At 50.9% G+C, this 16,730-nt stretch overlaps 1 protein-coding gene across 1 annotated transcript in view; it reads left to right on the top strand.

Moving 5' to 3' along the window:
• Window positions 1–16,730, top strand: part of RXFP1 (relaxin family peptide receptor 1) — a 152,342-nt gene that overhangs the window by 122,118 nt on the left and 13,494 nt on the right. The window contains exons 12-15 of the mRNA XM_074991881.1: window positions 349–420; window positions 4,557–4,628; window positions 8,561–8,632; window positions 14,546–14,775. Of these exons, the coding sequence (XP_074847982.1) occupies window positions 349–420; window positions 4,557–4,628; window positions 8,561–8,632; window positions 14,546–14,775 (446 nt within the window). The remainder of the gene's footprint in view (window positions 1–348; window positions 421–4,556; window positions 4,629–8,560; window positions 8,633–14,545; window positions 14,776–16,730) is intronic.

Below are 16,730 nucleotides of genomic sequence, written 5' to 3'. Positions count from 1 at the left end.
CCTGGCCAGCAAGCTCCCCCACTCTGTTTCCAGCCAGATAAGAAGGTCAATAAAAAAGTCTAGTCATTCAGTATTTCTTTTTAACTGGGACGCGGTCAACTGGATGTTAACTTGAATGTTTTTACTACATGGTGTTTATTGATTGCACTTGGACTCGCTAGGTGTCTTATATTCAACATAGGGAAATATGGTCAACCTAGACAGGAAAAATCCTTTGATATTTCTGTACAAGACCAAAATTAAACTGACTGGGGAGAAGATGGGGAACTGGAAAGAAGCAGCAGCAGGAAGGAAGAGAAGATGAGAAGATAAGAACTAATTATATTCTATCTGGGGTTGTTTCCACAGAGACTTGGCTAGCAACAAGATAGAAACACTTCCTCCTTACTTATTCAAGGATCTGAAGGAGCTTTCACAGCTGTAAGACTTTATAATAACTCTTCCTTATACTGTGTGATGTTGTACGTAATGCATTCAAAATGATAGCTTCATTCATCCACACCAGGAAGTGAAACTAAAAAAAGTCATGTTCATATCTGTGTTTTATCTGAAAATATCAAACTTAGTCTGAAATGTGATTTTTGGAAAAGATTATATACTAAATAATTGAATAAAAGATGCATAGCATCATGATTGCCCAAAATGAGCATGATTTAAAATTATTCCTACCCCACAGTTGGCTAGTATTTGCAATAATTAGATGCTACTACCCAGCACACACAAAAAGAATATAACCATTTAGAATGAAATCTCATGGAGCTCAGCATGTGGCACCAGTTGGTCCTAAGAATATATTTTAGGAATACACTTCTTCCTTGAGCGTTGAATCAACTGTTAAAATAGCACCTTTCCTCCACTGGCATCTGTTAATTTTTGTGATTTATGCTAGTATGCTTTGGACAGAAAAAATCTGCATGTGGATGGAAATATTACAGAGAACGCTAAGCATGAGCAGTTCTACTGACTTTTTGACTCCTGACTTCAGTCAGACTAATTACCATATCTAGTATTAAACCAAACTGCAAAGCTATGTCTACACTACAGTGCGATTTCAAAAGGCGAGCTTTCAAAAGCAACCTTTTGAAAGCGCACGTCTACACACAAAGAGCAAATCAAGGTCATGAACCATTCCTTCGAGAGACCACTCCACTCTTTCGAAAGAGAGCTTTACACAGCCAGAGGTGCTCTTTGGAAAGAGCGGAGCAGGAAATGTCATGGAAGGGACTTCATGGCAGACAAACCCTTCCAGGCCTGCAGCCAGCCTTCCCCTTAAAGGCCCTCTCCTAAACACCCCTGCCCTGCACACGCAGAGCCCAACGGTGCTTGGAGGGCCACCTCAACGGACCTCCAGCAGCAGCTCCACCTTGTTGAGCTGGCCATCCTCGGTGCTGTGGTCAGCCACGTGGCAATGGTGCTCATGGCTGCCCTCCACCTCCTCCTAGGTAAGGTTCCCCCCTCTGGGGCTCTGGAGCCCCCCCTCACCCCCCCGAACTAGGATCCCATCAGCACCCCCAACCCCGAGTGCCCAGTGCCTCTGCAGCCACCCCAGCAGCTCTGACTGGTGGGAGTGGCTGGTGCTGGGGGACTGGGAGGACACTCGATGGCTCCAAAATTTCCAAATGCACAAGCAGAGGTTCCGGGAGCTCTGCCACTGGCTCACCCCTGCCCTGAGGCACCAAGACACCTGCATGCGCCCCAGTCTATGGAGAGCCAATTTGGGGTGGACAAGGCCATCACCGGGGGGGCTGTCCTCATGGAGCTAAGGCATGCTTGGGTTACACACCCATCATGGGAGGGGGAAGGGACTCCCAGGAAAGGGGGACCCTTGGCAGCAGGGGGAATGGGGGAGGGGGCATAGGAGGGCATGAGGGGGAATGGAGGAGGGGCTAGTAGGGGAAAGAGGGGAGGGGCCAGGAGGGAGAAGGGAGGAGGGTGCCACACATGCCTCATCTTGCCCTCATGACCTCCCATGCATGCCATTAATGCAATGCTGCTGCACAGTCATCTGCATCAGGGATGTGGATGTGGCTGTCATGGGATACACAGCACACAGCTTCCTGAACTGCTTCTGTGCCTTGCACATCCCCATCCATGCCCCAGAACACAATGATGGCAGCTACATAAACTGCAGGGGCTACCACCCAGTTGTGCTCCAGGCGCAGGTGGACAGCAAGGGCTACTTCATTGATATTTATGTGCACTGGGTGGGCCGGACACATGACTCCTGAGTGTTCTGGAATTCTGGCCTCTGCCAGTGCATGAAGGCAAGATTAACATCCCACTGTGAGAACTGCAGTGGTCAGGGACCTCACCATTCCCCTTTGCATGGTGGCAGATATTGCCTACCCCCTGAAGCTCTGGCTGATGTGGCCCTATACCAGCCACCCCGACCTCACCGTGAGGTGCTCAATACATGCCTAAACCAGGCCAGCAATACGTGGAGCAGGCCTTTGCGCACCTGAAGGGCCATTGGCAGTGCCTGCTAATGCACCTGAAGGTTGGGCTCTGGAACATACAGGTGGTGGGCACCTGCTGCATCCTCCTCACATGTGGGCCTTCGCCACACGTGGTGGGCTTCTTCCATGTGGAGGTGCCACTTTGCCACCTCAGCCTGGCAACAGGTGGCATCAGTGCCAGTGTCCCACTGTCATGGCCTCCTGCTTTGGGCCCTTTGTGGTGCTGCTGGGAGTGGTGAACAGTCCCCTTCTTCCACCTGGCTGTCCAGGACCATGGAGGAATCAAGGCTCTCCCAGCCCCTCCTGCGGTGCAGCAGCAAGGATGGAGAGGAAGAGATGGTCAGTCCCTTGGTACTGGTGTGAGGGCCATGCCCTCCACCCCCTGTGGGCACCAACACCCACCCAGCGGCAGGCAGGCAGCCATGAAGTATTGCACATGCGGCAGCGGTCCCCACCCATGTGGCCCTGCCTACCCCCACCCAAGTGTGTGGCTTGTGGCGCTGTCCACGGGTGTGGGTGCTGAGCGTTGCCAGCAACCGTTGCATCATGCTGGGAGCCGGGCCAGCTGAGCTATGTCTAGCTCAGGTCCGCTGGGCATGGGGGTGGCTTGCTGGTGGCTGTGTGTCCCCCACCCTGCGAGCCAGGGTGTGTACCCTGCCAGGTACTTACTGGACGATCCCTCGCTGAGGTCAAGTGAAGTCTGTCTGGCTGTCGGCCAGCTCAGCAACTGGGATGGGAGGTCAATCACGAGGTTCCCCTCCTTGCTGGAGACCTAGTTCCAGCTCCGGGTGCATGGGGCAGTCCTCTGGTCCCGTCTCCTCCTTGTCGCTGGGGTGCTGTTCTTCTGTCTAGGTGTCCAGGACAGCTGGTGGTAGGGAGCAGCCCCTGGGCCCCAGGAGATTGTGGAGCTCCCTGTAGTAGGGGCAGGATAAGCGGCCAGTGGAGCCCCTAGCCTGGACATAGCCAGAGGCCCCAGGAGGCTGCTGGAGCGCTTTCACCTTGCTCCACATCTGCTTGGGGTGTGGGCAGGGTGTCCCTGGATGGCCGGTCCATTCACAAGCTGGGCGAAGGTGGCTGTGTTGAGGCACTTGCCCCACTTCTCTTTCAGGATCTCCTCCTCGTGCCACAGTCTAGGAGGTCCTGCAGCTCTGTCTCTGTCCAGGAGAAAGCCCTTTTCTTCTGCAGCTGGCTGGACTCCTGTGAGCCCTCCTGTGAGCCCAAGGGGTGGACCCAGGTGCTGGCCATCAGGAGTCTGGCCTGCAGAGACAAACATTAGGGTGTGCCAGCACAGCTCATGCTGTCCCTGCTGCTGGCACTCTCTTAGCTGCCCACCATGGGGTTTCTGGGTGCATGTGGTTTTAAAGGCAACCAGATGCAGGGAGCATAGAGCTCCACTGCTGCTGGCCAGGGAGTCTCTGTGCCTCAGCTGGGCAGCACACTGGCAGACTCCTCTTTCGAAAGAGTGGCCTGCAGAGCATCTACACACATTTTCTTTCAAAAGAATCTTTCGAAAGTGGGCACTCTTCCTAATGCAGGACCAGGGGAGCAGTTCCTAAGCAGCGCTGCACTCCTCCAATTTCCTTTTGAAAGAGCTCTTTTTGTGTGTAGCTACTCCATGCGCTCTTTTGAAAGAGGGCTGGATTTTCCGAGTGTACCTGCTAGTGCAGATGCGGCTCAGGTGTTTGCAGGATCAGGCCCTGTGTGTTTGTCTTAATCTGAAATAGAAGTAATCTATTCTGAAAGTACATGTTTTGCACTTTGTGCGTGGCAAATGTAACGACTATGGAATTTGGGTACGATGAAGATAATGATGAATTGTTTGGGGTTTTTTAAAAATACAGTGGGAAATTGAGTAACTAAAATATTTCTACGATATAACATAGTGCATAAAATATCTTGTTTTAACACAATGCCTGTGGAGCATCAGTCTGTTCTTGTTGTCAGATAGAGGGATACTGCTATTTACAATTTCAATTGCTATTATTATGAATCACTATTATAGATATTAAAACAAAGCAATAACATGGCTAGACTTCAGCATTAGAGCAAGTTTAAGGAATTTGTGCAGTAATATTTTTATACCACTGTTTGCATTTACAGGAACCTGTCATATAACCCAATCCAGAAAATACAAGTAGACCAGTTTGATTACTTAATAAAACTCAAATCCCTGTAAGTATTTAGTCCTTGTGATACATGTGTTATGGATATTTTCTTTTGGATTTTGTAATTCTTGTTCAAAAAATTATGTTTTCAGAATAAGTGTAATTGGAAGTCATATCTAAGGTCCTTTGTGCTTCTACTCCTCCGCTGTATTTGTTGGTGTCCTTCAAAGAAGTGAGCCTGAAAAAAAATTACTGACCATATTCATATTTCTTCCTCAGATCTTCTTTTTATTTGATAGGGGAGACTTTCAAAGCACAAAAATAGACCAGTCAGATATCACATAAAATGTTCAGAAGTGTGAAATCAAGTCCCTTGTCACAATGGCTTGGGGTTTTGTAGATGAGCTGTTAGTGTTCCTCAAGCTGGGGTGTAAATCTACAGCAGACCAGTGTGTCACACATTCACTCTCCATGTGAACACTGGCACACATTAAAAGTTCTCTAGCACACTTTAAAATGGAACTTCAAGGCTGTGTCTACACTACCTCCCTACTTTGGAGGGAAGACGGTAAGTAGGGTGTTGGGAGTGCATATGCAGCACTTCATTAAGCGAATTCCACCCCTCCCCCCAATGGCAACTTCGAAGTTTTAAACCCATTTATTTAAACCCATCTAAACCCATTTAAACCCAGCTTTGAAAATTTTGAGGCGTAAAGGGACTTCACAATATCCCAGGCACTTCAAAGTACCAGCAGGTGAGCCGCAGCTAGATGCGAGCCGGCACTTTGGAGTTTAAAACTTTGAAGTTGCCACAGGGGGGAAATTTGCTTAATGAAGTGCTGCATATGCAGCACAGCCCTTTATTAGTAAACTCCCAACACCCTACCTACCATCCTCCCTTCGAAGTAGGGAGGTAGTGTAGACAAGCCCCTGGTGTGTGATAGCAGGGACTAGAGGGCTATATAAGGCACAGAAACCTAATGTGCTATAGATTTACACACACACCCCTAGCTTGATGTGTACCAATAACCATGTGGTCAAGCAGTGGGTACCTAAAAGAATTCTGACCCAAAGGGCAGAGGGAGGGAGGAATCTGATAACAGTCTTGAAATATGTTAAAAGGCTACTATAAAGAGGATATCAACCAGTTGCCTTTCATGCCAATCATGAACAGGACAAAAATAAATGGGTTAATCTGCAACTTGCAGAGCATCTACACATATTTTTTTTCAAATAATCTTTTGAAAGAAGGCACTTTTCCTAACACAGAACCAGAGCAGCATTTTCCAAAGCAGCACTGGGTTCCTCCGATTTCCTTTTGAAAGAGCAGTCAGGGATATTTGTTACATATCAGGAATCGATTTCCAAACATGAGGATAGTTAAACTAAATTCTGGAATGAGATTCAAAGAAAGTTGTGGCATCCCTATCACTGTAGGTTTCTAAGAATAGATTTGACAGTCCTGTCAAGATGGGCTAGCACATTTATTTCGTTCAGACTCGGTGCAGGGAACTGACATTGACAACTTTTCAGAGGCCCTGTGGCTACAGCTACATTACCTAGTTATTTTGAAAAAAGAGAAGTTATTTCAAAATAACTTAGCTGTTGTCTACCCTATGCATGTGCTATTTCAAAATAATTTTGAAATAATAGGTGTGTTATTTTGAAAATGAGAACCCTCAAAGCAAGAAATTGCTATTTCGAAATAGGCACTATTAAAAATGGAATAACACTAATTTGAAATAAGCCATAATGGCCTCCAATGGCAGTATTTCAAAATAGTGCTCTGGACCCAGAAATGCTATTTTGAAATAGCTGGGTGCTATTTTTAAACACATTTTTGCCATGGCTACACTACCTCTCTCTTTCGGAAGGGGCATGTAAATAAGGTGCTGATATGAATATTGAGCAGCTCACTTGCATAATGTGGCCACCTGGCCTGTCCAAAATACTGATTTTGAAATAAAAATAGCTGTGTAGCCAGGATTCTTTTGACAGGGTGTCCCGATTTTGAAATGTTTTGGGGAAGAAGGGTCCTTTCAAAATTGAGGCACCCTTTCAAAGGAAGCCTAGCTACACAGCTATTTTTATTTTGAACTCAGCACTTTCAAAGGACCAGATGGTCATCATTATGCAAAATAGGTAATGAATATTCATATCATATTCATAACAAGCTCAGTGTATGTGATATACCTTGACTTCAGCAAAGCTTTTGATACGGTCTCCCACAACATTCTTGTGCATAAGTTAAGGAAATATGGCTGGATTCCTGGACTATAAGATGGATAGAAAGCTGGCTTGATGGTCAGGCCCAACACGTAGTGGTCAATGGCTCAATATCTAGATGGCGGTCAGTTTCAAGTGGAGGGCCGCAAGGCTCAGTTTTGGGGCTTGTGTTATTCAACATCTTTATTAATGACCTGGATGAAGGACTGGATTGCACCCGCAGCAAGTTTGCAGATGCCACAAAACTAGGGGGAGAGGTAGATACGTTGGAGGGTAGAGAAAGAATCCAGAGTGACCTGGATAAATTGGGGGACTGAGCCAAAAGAAATCTGATGCGGTTCAACAAGGAGAAGTGTAGAGTCCTGCACCTGGGGCGGAAGAATCTCAAGCATTGTTACAGGCTGGGGACCGACTGGCTCAGCAGCAGTATGATGGAAAGGGACCTAGGAGTTATGGTGGATGAAAGGCTGAATATGAGTAAACAGTGTGCCCTTGTAGCCAAGGCTAACGGCACAGTAGGGTGCATTAGGAGGAGCATTTCAAGCAGCTCTAGAGAAGTAGTTATTCCCCTCTATTCAGCACTGGTGAGGTCACATATTGAATATTGTGTCCAGTTGTGGGTCCCCCAGTATAAAAAGGACATGGATTTGCTGGAGCAGGTTCAGCGGAGGGCAACAAAAATGATTAAGGGTCTGGAGCACAAGACCTATGAGGACAGGCTGAGGGATTTGGGCTTGTTTAGTTTACAGAAGAGAAGACTTAGGGGTGATTTAATAGCTGCCTTCAACTTCCTGAAGGGGAGCACTAAAGAGGAGGGTGAGAAACTGTTCTCAGTGATGTCAGGTGACAGAACAAGGACTAATGGTCTGACGTTAAAAAGGGAGAGGTGGAGGTTAGATATTAGGGAAAACTGCTTCACCAGGAGGACGGTGAAGCATTGGAATGTGTTGCCTAGAGAGGTGGTGGATTCTCCATCCCTCGAAGTTTTTAAGTCCCGGCTTGACAAGGTTCTGTCTGGGATGACTTAGTGGGGGATGATCCTGCTTGAAGCAGGAGCCTGGACTAGATGACCTCCTGAAGTCCCTTCCAGCCCTATGATTCTGTGATATCAATGCTTCATTTGCATTTTCAGATAGCCATAATTTACATGCCCTTTCTGAAAGGGAGGGGTAGGGTAGCCACAGCCTTTGTCTGTATTTGTGTTATTTTGAAATAGGCATTTCAAAATATCTTATTTCAAAATAACCCTGTAGTGTAGCTGTAGCCTGACAGTTCTACATTTCTATGATTTTTTGATTTTCCTCGATCTTTGTACTATATTCCAGTCATGGGGTGAATTCCATTGGTGGTTACTATAGCTAGTGAAATGCTTTGGATCCTCTGTGATGAAAGGCACAATATAAATGTAAAATATTATTATTAAAACAAACTGTTATTCTTCCTGAGAAATTGGAAGAACATCAGTAGAACAGTACTATGGAAGGGCAAATCGATAATTATATGTAGCACTCCTGAGAGCATTGAAAAAAAGTTCCTTATGCTTCTAAGACAATGAGGTCATTAGAGTTAACTGCAATTTATTTTATTTCACTTTTTATTTTGATTTTGATTTTCTACTGCAGAAGTTTCAAAGCTAAGAAGGGACTAGATGCAATTCTCTTTCACCTACAGTTTCACATAAGCAAAATTATACAATTTTATCCCCAATCAGCTTGCTGTTTTCTATCACTGATTTCATGTTGCTTTTTTTGATTGTGAGTATATTGGTTATAGTGGCCTGGAGGGCATTGAAATTACAAATATCCAAAGGAGGATGTTCAGACCACTTACAAATCTCTCCCACATGTAAGTAGATTATGTCAGTTTTCCTCTTTGTGTCTGATTTTTTAACTTGACACAATACATAATGTTTAAAACAGAAATGTATGAGAACTCGCATTTACTGTCTGTCTCTCTCTCTCTCTCTGTGGATGGTGAGTAGTTGAAAAACCAGTTGATGTCAGGTAAGATGAGAGTATCATGAAGAGAAAGAGTGATAGGTAGGATTTTGTTTTGAAGTTGTTTAACATCATGATGGCTACGTCTACACATGCATGCTACATCGAAATAGGCTATTTCAATGAACAACGTCTACACATCCTCCAGGGCTGGTGCCGTCAACGTTCAACGTCGACGTTGGGCAGCACCACATTGAAATAGGCGCTGCGAGGGAATGTCTACATGCCAAAGTAGTACACATTGAAATAAGGGTGCCAGGAACAGCTGCAGACAGGGTCACAGGACAGACTAGCGCTGCCGGGGCAACAGCTAGCCGCTCCCTTAAAGGGCCCCTCCCAGACACATGCAGCCTGCACAGCACGCGGTTGGCAGAGCCATAGGCACGCACACCTCGAGCAACGCAGTCATGGACCCCCAGCAGCAGCAGCAGCAGCAGCAGCAGCCAGAGGTCCACACAGCCGCCCCTGTAGGAGCAGTGCTCGCCCTGCTCCATGCCATGCAGGAGGCAGCTGAGCACCTCCTTGACACAGAGGAGGAGCCACCCGCAGGGGAGGAGGACGCAACCCCCAACCCTGCAGCACCCCGCCGCCCCCCCCCACCTCATACGCCGCCGGCTGTGGAGCTACCCCACCAGCACCGACTGGTGGGAGCGGCTGGTGCTCGGAGAGTGGGACGATGACTGCTGGCTCCAGACCTTTCGCATGAGCTGGCAGACATTTCTGGAGCTATGCCAGTGACTCACCCCCGCACTGAGGCACCAGGACACCTTCATGCAGTGTGCCCTCACTGTGGAGAAACGGGTCGGCATCGCTGTCTGGAAGCTGGCCACTCCAGACAGCTACCAATCCGTGGGCCAGCAGTTTGGCGTCGGCAAGGCCACCGTCGGGGCTGTCCTCATGGAGGTAAGAGGACCCACGGGTGGAGGGGGAGGCAGCCCTGGCAGGGGAGGGGGGCCCTGGCAGGGGAGGGCCACACACACCCTGCACACCCCTCATTGGTGCTCTCCCATGTGTTTCCCCTGCAGGTCGTCCGCGCCATCAACGCCCTGCTCCTCCACAGGCTCGTGAGGCTTGGGGGCCCGGATGCCGCCATCGCGGGCTTTGCCACCCTGGGCTTCCCCAGTTGCTGCAGGGCTCTGGATGGGACCCACATCCCCATCCGCACCCCGGAGCACAGTGGAGGATGCTACTTAAACAGGAAGGGCTACCATTCTGTGGTCCTCCAGGCCTTGGTGGACAGCCGGGGCCATTTCTTGGACATTTATGTGGGCTGGCCTGGCAGCACCCACGACGCCCAGGTATTCCGGAACTCAGGCCTGTGCTGCCGGCTGGAGGCGGGGACCTACATCCCCCAGCGGGAGATCCCTGTCGGGGACACCACCACGCCCCTCTGCGTCATCGGAGATGCGGCATACCCCCTCAGGCCCTGGCTCATGCACCCGTACACGGGCCACCTGTCAGCCAGCCAGGAGCGCTTCAACATGTGCCTGAACCATGCGCGCCAGGTGGTGGAGCGCACATTTGGCCGCCTCAAAGGGCGCTGGAGGTGTCTCCTCACCTGCCTTGATGCGGGCCCAACCAACATCCCCCAGATTGTGGGCACGTGCAGTGCCCTTCACAACCTGGTGGAGAGCAAGGGGGTGGCCTTCTTTCAGGGCTGGGCTGTGGAGGCTGGCAGGGCCGATGTGCAGCCACCCACTGTCCCCAGTCGCCAGGTGGACCCCGAAGGGACCCGGGTCCAGGAGGCCCTGCGGGCCCAGTTTGACGAGGCCATGGGGTGAATGCAGGCAGACCCCCTCACAGCACCCCCCCATCCTCCACAACACTCCCTGCCCCTACGCTCACACCACAGAGCACCCAAGAGCACACCCCCCAACTTTTCTTGTAAATAAAAGCAGACATTTGTTCGTCAACTCAAATATCTGTAGAACTCTTATTATTATTATCATGACTAACTATTTACAGGCAAAATCAAAATTATATATATGTATTATAAATAAGATAAGATGAAAGGGGAAGACAAGAAAGGGGAGAACTATGTACATGGGGGGGCAGGGATCAGCATAACAACAGGGGTCTAATATAGAAACTATTTACAAAACAACATTAAACTGAAGGGAATATATACAAAGGGGGAGGGGGAGCCACGTCCTGGGCCCCACACCCCCTAATGTCCAGCACTGGGAGTGGACGGCCGCGACCCACACCTCGGCCTCAGCCCTGGCCGGGGCTGGCTGGGGGCCGGGCGGACCGGTAGATATGGCCAGCGGGTGTCAGCTGGCCCCAGGTCCCCCTCGGCGGAAGGGCCCTCGGCGGCGGGTGGTGGTGCGATGGCGGATGGCGCAGTGGGTGGAGCAGCGGGTGGAGCAGGCAGGGCGGGCACAGCGGCGGCCGGCGCAGCATGGGGGGCCAGGTAGTCCGCGATACGGTCGAATGTCCACATAAAGGCCCCCCATGCCTCCTGGTGCCAGGCCAGCGCCCGCTCCTGTAGTTGGAGGCGGCGCTCCTCCACCCGCAGCTGCTGCTCGGCGACCTCCAGCTGCCGACCATGGATGGCCAGCAGCTGGGGGTTCGTCGCCGTCGGGTGGTGGTGCTGGGTCCGCTGTCATCCCCGCCGTGGGGCTGGTCGGTCCTCCGCCGAGGGGCTGGCCTGGAGTGATGGCCCCGGTGCGCTGTCTGGGACCACTGACACCTCGCCGGCGCTCTCCAGTCCTTCCGATGGTGCAGCTGCGGAACACGGGGGGGGAAGAAGAGTGGAGACAGCCATTAGTGTGGGCCCCGAGCCGTGGACCTTGTCCCCCCACCCCTCTGCTGCTGGTTCCCCATCCCCATCCCCAGGAGATGCTGCTGCTGCTGCTGATGGGTGTCCCACCCCCTCCCCCCAGGGGACCCTAGAGGTTCTGCTCCCCCCAGCCCCGGGGATGGGGCATGGCACTGTCGTGCTGGGGGGCAGAGGCTGATGCACTCTTCCGAGGGACATGCCACTGCTGTCCTTGGGTCCATGGTCATCTGGGCATGTGGAGGGCCCTGGTCATATCTATTACCCCTGCCCCTCAACCCTGGGGGTGTGCACCGGGGGGTTACATACCTGATGGTCCACTCCCACGGTCGGGGGACACCCGGTGGGCGGACGCCCTGCTGGAGCTCCGGGATGGGATGGCGATCCGGAGCCCGGCGTCACTGGAGGAGGACTCCCCCTCCTCCTTCTCCTCCTCCGGTACCCCGGGGGTGGGCGCCTGGGAGGGCCCCCGGGGTGCAGGGCTTGCCTCCGGGGCGGACTCCGCCCCCGGGGCCTGCTGGGGCTCGTCGGCCGAGGTATCAAGAGTGGCCGGAGGGGAGGAGGTTTGCCGGGGGCCCAGGATGGCCCTGAGCTCCCCGTAAAAGGGGCAAGTGACGGGGGTGGCCCCAGATCAGCTGGCCGCATCCCAGGCCCGGGCGTAACCCTGCCGCAGCTCCTTCACTTTACTGCGTACATGATCCGGAGTGCGGGCAGGGTGACCCCGGGTGGCCAGGCCCTCGGCCAGCTAAGCGAATGCATCCGCGTTCCGCCTTTTGCTCCCCATTACCTGGAGCACCTCCTCCTCACTCCAGAGCCCCAGCAGGTCCCAAAGCTCAGCCTCCGTCCAGGAGGGGCCCCGCTGCTGCTTCCCTGCCTGGCTGCCAGCCTGCGAGGCCTGGATCCCCTTGGGGGGGGTGCCCTGGGGGCGCTTAGGGGGCTGGGGGGCAGCCATCGCAGTGCAGGGGTATTTTTCTGGCTGCAGGAGAGCGTGCAGGCTAGCCGTGTGGCAATGCTGCTGCCTGCACGCTCTCTCAGCTTCCTGCACATGAAGGCAGGGGGCGGGGAGCTTTAAGGGGCCGCTGCACGTGGCGACCATCGAGCTCAGGGGCTGGAGAGAGCGTCTCTCAACCCCTCAGCTGATGGCCGCAATGGCGGACCCCGCTATTTCAATGTTGCGGGACGCGCAACAACTACACGTTCCCTACTTCGACGTTGAAAGATGAAGTAGGGCGCTATTCCCATCTCCTGATGGGGATAGCGACTTCGACGTCTCACCACCTTACGTCGATGTTAACTTCGAAATAGCGCCCAACACGTGTAGCCGTGACGGGCACTATTTTGAAGTTGGCGCCGCTACTTCGAAGTAGCCGGCACGTGTAGACGCAGCCGATAAAGTTGTAATTATTAAATCTCCTACACAGCAAAATTCAGTTCTTTGGGTAGAGATATATTGATTCTATCTCGCTTGGCTATTGGTGTATGCATGATCTAGGCTACGTCTACACGTGCAGCCAACATCGAAATAGCTTATTTCGATGTTTCGACATCGAAATAGTCTATTTCGATGAATAACGTCTACACGTCCTCCAGGGCCGGCAACGTCGATGTTCAACTTCAACGTTGCTCAGCCCAACATCGAAATAGGCGCAGCGAGGGAACGTCTACACGTCAAAGTAGCACACATCGAAATAGGGATGCCAGGCACAGCTGCAGACAGGGTCACAGGGCGGACTCAACAGCAAGCCGCTCCCTTAAAGGGCCCCTCCCAGACACAGTTGCACTAAACAACACAAGATCCACAGAGCTGACAACTGGTTGCAGACCCTGTGCCTGCAGCATAGATCCCCAGCTGCCGCAGAAGCAGCCAGAAGCCCTGGGCTAAGGGCTGCTGCCCACGGTGACCATAGAGCCCCGCAGGGGCTGGAGAGAGAGCATCTCTCAACCCCCCAGCTGATGGCCGCCATGGAGCACCCAGCAATTTCGACGTTACGGGACGCGGATCGTCTACACGGTCCCTACTTCGACGTTGAACGTCGAAGTAGGGCGCTATTCCTATCTCCTCATGAGGTTAGCGACTTCGACGTCTCGCCGCCTAATGTCGAAGTTGGTGCCGCTACTTCGAAGTAGCGTGCACGTGTAGACGCAGCTCTAAAGAGATAGTGATAGCACCAGTTTAGGTGTGCTAGTAAATGAACAATGCATTCTGACACAGGCAAATTTTAATAATGGTTCTGAAATTCTCAAAATGTACCTGATCACTTTAAGCTGATGAAGAACTACAACCACAGTCAGCAAGAATGTTTCAAACATTTACCAGCATAAATCAAAACAAATTGTCATGAGTAAAACAAAGGCCAACCCCCCTCCCCCCAACTCAGGCACTCTTCCTCTTCTCGCTTTCCTGCAGACATTTATGTATGCTTTCACAGGACCAAGTAAACAACTGCAAGTGGAGGAGGTGCTTACTGGGAACCAGCATGTGTCTCTGCAGACTGTCACAATCCTCTCTGTTTATAGTGTACATTATGGATTCAATTAAAATAATTACTGTTTAAATTACTGTTATTCCTAATATTTAGCACACACACTTAGATACTGGATATTAACTAATCAGTTCATACCCTAACAGGGTTTATATAACTTGAAGTTTAATTCCAAATCACACTGGATATAAGGCTTAGATTTTTAACAGTGAGAATAATTAATCACTGGAACAATTTGCCTCGGGTAGTGGTGGAGTCTGTCACTCACAATTTGTGAATAAAGATTGGATGTTTTTCTAACTAACGTGCTTTAGAAATTATTTCAGGGAAGGTCTGTGCCCTGCATTATACAGGAAGTCAGACTAGATGATCACAATGGTCTCTTCTAGCCTTGAAATTTATGAATGAATTGATGCATTTTTGTGGACATATATCCTAAGACACATCAGTTTGACAATCAAAGTGAAACATTTTTCTTGTTTTCTTTTTCCTCAACCAGATATTTTAAGAAATTCCAGTATTGTGGCTATGCCCCTCATGTGCGCAGCTGTAAGCCAAATACAGATGGGATTTCATCCTTTGAGAATCTCTTAGCTAGCATTGTACAGAAAGTATTTGTTTGGGTTGTTTCTGCTGTCACTTGCTTTGGAAATATCTTTGTTATCTGTATGCGGCCTTACATCAGATCTGAGAACAAGCTCCATGCCATGTCAATCATGTCTCTCTGCTGTGAGTATTCCCATGGGAAAAAGGTATCAAACAAATACAAAAATCTGTTTTAGTATGCCTACCTGTAAATTTTATTATACAGCAATGAAACACCCACAGTGCTAAATCATAAGACATGGAAAGTTACACATCTCTTAGAGCTGGAAGGGACCTTGGGAGGTCATTGAGTCCAGTCCCCTGCCCTCTTGGCCAGACCAAGCACCATCCCTGACAGATTTCTTTATTAATCTACTTGTTCCAGTCCCCCAAATGGCCTTCTCAAAGACTGAACTCACAATGCTGGTTTTAGCAAGCCAATGCTCAAACCACTGAGCTCTCCCTCCCCCACAGAAAGTTCTGCCAATATAATTAAGATACTACACACAGTACAAAGGTTGTTGGAGTCTACCTTTAAGTTGCTATAGTGAATGGATTAGCACCAAAGATGACAGGCAAGTGCAGACACAGCTACTGAGTGCCAACTTGCTCTCTTCAGTAGAAGAAGGAATGAGCCCCAAATTTTTGAAGGATCATTACCCCAATGTCAGTACAATTATGAACATATAGTAATTGGTGCATGCCGGCAGGATTTCTGGTCAAAACCATCCAATTTGCATAATAATCACAATTCAATTTTACACATATTGGCCATGTCTTTGCTACAGCACGCTTTTGAAAGGCAAGCTTCTGGAAGGCACCTTTGGACAGACTGGGCTTCGAAAGAGCACACATGCACCCCAAAGTGGACCCCCCTGATCCGTTCTTTCAAAAGGGCGAGGCACTCTTTTGAAAGGGAGCATCCACACTGCCATGGCAGCTCTTTCGAAAAAGCAAGCCAGGAAATGCCACACACAGGAGTTGCATGGCAGACAAGCCCGTCTGGGCCCTGCAACCATCCGCTTCCTTAAACGGCCCCTCCCAAACAACCCCAGCCTGCACATGCTGAGGGCTGCTCTGCCGGACACAGAATCACAGACCTTGTGCCTGGAGCTACACCAGGATCCCACAGACCCCCATGGATCTCATCCAGCTCCCCAATGGGGACACCATCGACAATGTGGTCAGACTTCTGGCCGTGATTGGCCTTGCCACCTCCCACCTCCTTTGGAAGCCAACGCCCTCCCTCCTCTGCTTTCCTGTAGGTTCTCCCCACAGGGCACCATCTGTACTCCATCCAGCATTTCATCCACCGCTGGTGGCACTACCCCACCAACACCAAGTTGTGAGACTGAGTGAGGATGCAGGAGCAGGACAACAAGCGATAGCTCCAGAATCTCTGAATTAGGAAGGAGACATTCCTGGAGCCATGCCACTGGCTGGCTCCTGCCCTTCAGCACCAGGACAGGTGGATGAGGCCCATGCTCCCTCTGGATAAAAGAGTGGCAATGACGACATGGAAGCTAGCCACCAGTTCGGTGTGAGCAAGGCCACCATTGGGGCCATCCTACTGGAGGTAAGTGACGCTCAGGTCATACACCCACACCGGGGCGGACAGGGGCTCCGAGGCAAGGGAACCATCAGGGATGGGAGTCAGGTGCCCAGGAGGGGCCCAAGAGAGGACAGGGGAGGGGCCTTGGGAGGCATGGGCTGGGGAAAGGGAGCTCTGGGGCACTCCGACATGCACTCACAGTGCGCATGGCCTCCATCCCATGCAGGTCATCCAAGCGATCAGTGCCATCCTCCTGTGGAGAATCATCCACGCTGGGGACCTCGACACCGACATGAAGGGATTTGCTGGCCCATATCCCCATCAGGACCTCGGACCACAGCATGTGGTGATATGTCAATGGAAAAAGGTACCACTCTGGTGCTCCAGGCCCTCATGGATGCCCAGGGCCACTTGCTGGACATTTGCATGGGATGGTCCAGGCAGGCCCATGATGCCCAGATCTTCCATAACTTCTGGCTGGACCCCAGACTGCAGCAGGGGACCTATGTCCCCACCATGGGACCTCCACATTGGGGACACCACCTTC

This window comes from Carettochelys insculpta, chromosome 4, assembly GCF_033958435.1.
Source record: "Carettochelys insculpta isolate YL-2023 chromosome 4, ASM3395843v1, whole genome shotgun sequence".
Taxonomy (NCBI): Eukaryota; Metazoa; Chordata; order Testudines; family Carettochelyidae; genus Carettochelys; species Carettochelys insculpta.
This window is presented reverse-complemented; position numbering and strand designations above follow the sequence as displayed.